At 47.1% G+C, this 4,822-nt stretch overlaps 1 protein-coding gene and 1 pseudogene across 1 annotated transcript; both read left to right on the top strand.

Annotated features, from left to right (window-relative positions):
* The first annotated feature begins 247 nt into the window (after positions 1-247).
* KPLCE (KPRP N-terminal and LCE C-terminal like protein) lies at positions 248-2,005 on the top strand. Its single transcript, XM_066255220.1, has 2 exons — positions 248-267; positions 1,089-2,005. The coding sequence occupies exon 2, from the start codon at positions 1,109-1,111 to the stop codon at positions 1,862-1,864; it is 756 nt and encodes a 251-aa protein (XP_066111317.1). The 5' UTR covers positions 248-267; positions 1,089-1,108; the 3' UTR covers positions 1,865-2,005.
* Positions 2,006-2,866: 861 nt separating this feature from the next.
* On the top strand, positions 2,867-4,413 carry LOC136322586 (phosphatidylethanolamine-binding protein 1-like; annotated as a pseudogene).
* Positions 4,414-4,822: the final 409 nt, after the last annotated feature.

The following is a 4,822-nucleotide window of genomic DNA, read 5'->3' as shown; positions in this document are numbered from 1 at the left end:
GACTTGTTTCATGAAGAAGGTAACAGGAATCATTTATCTCGTATTTAGGAAAATTCAGTGTCAAGCAGAGACATGCCCTGTGACTGAATGGCCAGGCATACTGGGGAGGAATCTTACCAATGCAATGCCAGCCCTTGTCCTCATGATCACTGGTGCTTCATTCAGATGCCATTAAAGTACCTCACTGCTGCACTATAAAAGGTCTCCCCTGCTACCAGTTTCTAAGATCACTGGCTTCTCCCAGTCTTGCTCCTGTCAGCAAAGAGGGTAAGTCTCTGCACTAGGGATAATGACACAGTACAAAAGAGAGCCTTGATGAAGCTGGCGTGGTGAGCTGTGGGGCAGGAGACTCAGGCCTGGGTGCTGAGGGAAGCCACTGGAGGGAGCTGAGGCAGTAGCAGGGAGGAAATGAGCCTGGAGGATTGGTGGGATAAAGGCATATGAGCTGAGCCATTAGGCCTACGGCAGAAGGGATTTTCAGGGAACTAGGTCACTGTCCTTTTTCTCTGAGTGCAGTGGTGCAGTCCTTTCTTGTGTCCATTAATGAGGTGAAGTGATACTAGCTGATCCAAAGAGCAAATGGTGAAAACACACTCAAATTTGGCTTTGTTGGGCTCTGCCAGGCTCAGCTTGAGGCTCATGTTTGTTGGCTTGAGGTCTAATGACATGAATTTGCCTTCCCTGGGTATGCCTGGCTGGGCAGAAGGAAGGAAAGCATTCTTGAATGAATGATGGCAAGGTAAAATCAGTGGGAAACAGCAATTTCCTAAGAAGAATTCAATGGAGACAGTGAAGTGAGTAAGGGAAGAGGAGGCTTACAGAGTTGGGTAGAAATGCACACATCACTTTTTTAAGTGCTTTATTTTCCATTGTGAAAACTGAGGTTCAGTAGTGAGTGGTAATTTATCCCAAGTCACAGCCAGATAAAAGAGTAAGAGAGCTGAGGATGGCTGAGTCTGCCTTAACACTGGTTGACAGCTTCTGGGTATCTGTGACCTTCTTAAAAGGCTACTGCTTACTCTATCTAAAGGGGATGCTGCAAGTGCCCCTTGAAATCTTCCTTGTTCTGATGAAATCTTTCTTTTCAGATTTTCAGAACCAAAGAAAGATGTGTGAACAGCAAAAGCAGGTACAGTTCCCTCTATCTTGTGTGAAAGGTTCAGGATTGGGGGATGTGCAAAGTACCGTTACCTCTGTGAAATGCCCGGCTCCGTGCCCGCCTCAAACCTGTGTGAAATGCCCAACTCCATGTCCACCTCAAGCCTGTGTGAAGTGTCCAGCACCCTGCCCTACGTATGTGAAGTGCCCAGCTCCATGCCAGATGACCTACGTGAAATGCCCACCTCCCTGCCAGACGTATGTGAAGTGCCCAGCTCCATGCCAGATGACCTATGTGAAATGCCCACCTCCCTGCCAGACGTATGTGAAGTGCCCAGCTCCATGCCAGACGACCTGTGTGAAATGCCCAACTCCCTGCCAGACACAGACGTGCTATGTCCAGCGTCCTTCTCCCTGCCAGACCTACTATGTTCAGGCTCCTGCAAGTGGCTCGGCCACCCAGGCCTGCGTCCCTGATCCATGCTCTGCTCCCTGTTCCATCAGCTACAGCTGCCTGGCTCCCCGAACCTTCGGGGTGAGTCCCCTGAGACGCTGGGTCCAGCGGCCCCAGAACTGCAGCTCAGGATCCGCTGGCTGCTGTGAGAGTTCTGGGTGCTGCAGCTCCGGGTGCTGCAGCTCTGGGTGCTGCAGCCATGGGTGCTGCTGCTCTGGGTGTGGCTGTTTGGGAATTATTCCCATGAGGTCCCGAGGCCCTGCGTGCTGTGAGAGATGTGAGGATGACTGTGAGGATGACTGCTGCTGTTAAATGCAGAAAAACAGCTCTGCCCCCAAATTCCCTGCCTGTTCTACCTTCTGGAATTGCACCAGCCCTGCCCCTCCCTGTCTTCCCAGTGATGGAGAACCTCACTGGTTCATCTCTGCACTTTGCTTCTTTATCAAGGCAGCCTGCCAGAGTTAGCGCAGTACCCAAACTTTGGCAAGAATAAAGTTTTGAATGCAATTCAGTGACTTCCTGTCTGTTCATTTGACCCATGTTTTTCCATCAGAAACTCTTCTGCCTTCCTCTCTTACTCTTGCTTCTCAATTAGAAGAAAGGGCCATATAAATGCAAACAAACAGACTGAGCTTGTGCAATCCCAGCGTGGGGTTCCTATGCATTCTAGAATGCTGTGCCTAAGCTTCCCTCTGCAAGTTAGCAGGATCTGAGTGTGGAGATTTGGAGGCTGAAGGATGCTTCTTGCTTGCCCTCTGATTAGTTTGAGGAGAAGTTTTGGCCATGACAGGATCTTGACGGTAGTGTGTTCTCTGAATATAATTAAACTCAGAGTTCATCTTTCTGGATGTTGAAGGAAGTGTGAAATCAGATTGGCTCAGGAGTGTCACTGAACGATGTCCCTGCTACTGTGCTAGGGGCTTGACTCCATGGTGGCTTTATAGGTTTCATTTTCTCATCTGATAGGCATGCCCTCCTGAGGCCATAGGGTAAAGGCCTGAGGGAAGAAGCTAGGGCTCCCTGAAGCAGGTAGATATTTCCCATGTCAGCCCTGGGGAAATGGCCCTGATAGTGAGAGGTCTCCTAAAGGAAGTTGAGCCTCGTGGGAGGGGCATCTGGATCCCAATGCCAATCATCCTTCCACAGAAGCATGTCTTTTTCCATTACTTTGCTAACTCTAGAGGCTTTGGGGTGGATTTTTACAACTAGATACTATAAAAACACACCTTAAAAATATAGGAAGAGGGATAACTGCTATTCAAAGCAACCCCACAAGGCCTGGGGCATGAAAACAAGAGATAAAATGCTTGGCAAATGCATAAACATATGGATGAACAAGTGCAGGCAATTGCATGTTTGCCTCTAAGCAAGCTCTTTTGAGACACCCTGGGACATATGCAGAAAGTCATCTTGACTGCTATGCTGCCTTTGAATGTCTAAATCCACCTGTGGCACCATAAATCAGACTCTGTCCCTCTCTCGAATCTCATGAATTTGCAGCCCAGCCCCTGGACACCCACTCAGAGCTGGGAACAGCCTTGCTTGGAACCATAATTGTAAGAAGTCAAGTGCTGCTTAGTCTGCAATTAACATGAGCATGAAATGCTGTTTATATTTGTTATTTAAAAAAATTAGGTAAGTGGCATGAACTTAAAATAGTAAAAACATTTATGGATAAAAATTAAAAGTTACCTTTTGACTTCCAGTTCCACACCCTTTTCCAGGGATAACCACATTGAGTTTGGATTATATCTGTCTATATCTTTGTCTAGGAGTCGCTTATATATATATAAAGCACACAGAACTGAAAAATTCCTGAAGTGGTACAATTTTTTGCAGAGAATGGCATCCTAGAAACCTAGCCTAGCAGTCTTATCAAAATATATTGTAAGTCCAGGACTCTCGCATATTTTTCCCGGTTGTCCTACCACTCGGCCCGCAGTGCCAGGGAACATCAGCCAGTGGTCCGAGCCCTTGAGCCTGCAAGAAGTGGATGAACAGCCTTAGCACTCACTGCAGGTCAAATATGCCAGGGCGGAGATCAATGAGCTGGACAAAGTGCTGACACCCACCGGGGTGAAGAATCAGCCTACCAGTATTACATGGAATGGCCTTGATTCAAGTAAACTTTACACCTTTGTCCTGACAGACCCAGATGCTCCAAGCAAGAAGGACCCTAAATATAGGAAATGGCACCATTTCCTGGCGGTCAACATGAAGGGCAATGACAATCAGCAGTGGCACAGTCCTCTCCGATTATGTGGGCTCTGGGCCTCCTAAGGGCACAGGCCTCCACCGCTACGTCTGGCTGGTTTATGAGCAGGGCAAGCCGCTGAAATGTGACGAGCCCATTCTCAGCAACCGGTCTGGAGACCACCGTGATGAATTCAAGGTGGCATCTTTCCACAAAATGCACGAGCTCGGGTCCCCAGTGGCCAACACGTGTTACCAGGCAGAATGGGACGACTATGTGTCTAAGCTCTATGAGCAGCTGTCTGGGAAGTAGGGGAAGCCAGGAGACAGACATCGCCCAGGGGCCCCAAGCAGAATTCTCGAGTTCAGTGATGCATGTAGATGTCTCTTCTTCCCTGTTCCCATGCTCACAGGTGAGACCTGAGCAGGTAGTGCTGTAGGGTGACTTTACCTTCTGCCTGTCCTTTATAATTGTACAGGGTCACGTACCCTGGTTTATGTTTTGATCAAATTTGAGCTACATTTTTGGGGACTGTTTTGGTAAATGATGTGGCCATCAGATTGTTAATATAAGAATAGCAACGCAGAATTTAAAGGAGAAAAAGTTTAGGTAAGAAGAACAGGCCTATAGTAATAGTGCAGAGCATCAAAAAAAATTTTAAGGGAGATTAAGAAAAGAAAAGATTTATTGCCTCTATGTTTATGAGCCTGACTCCATATGTGCATGGAGGCATATTCTAGATGTTTTTATAGCCCGGTTTTCCACCAGACAACAAAGGCTGGCACAGCCACTAACCGCCAACACGGTACATCTCAGATTGGTTTCTAGGTGTCAGTATCCTGCTTCTGCTCCGTCAAAGAGCAGTACTGGGAAAAACAGTAGAGTCGTTTTCGTTTTCAGGCATAGGTGTCTAGCTGAGGGGTTTTCATAAATCCTGAGTCTGTATCTGTTAAATTGATCAGTCTTCGTTGGTATAACAAATGCCAGTCTGGAGTTGCTGAATGTTGTCTTATTTCTACTGGTTGCTTTATAGTTGAATAAAAATAAAAACATTATGTGGATAAAAAGATATTGTA

Source organism: Saccopteryx bilineata, chromosome 2 (assembly GCF_036850765.1).
Source record: "Saccopteryx bilineata isolate mSacBil1 chromosome 2, mSacBil1_pri_phased_curated, whole genome shotgun sequence".
Lineage (NCBI taxonomy): Eukaryota > Metazoa > Chordata > Mammalia > Chiroptera > Emballonuridae > Saccopteryx > Saccopteryx bilineata.
This window is presented reverse-complemented; position numbering and strand designations above follow the sequence as displayed.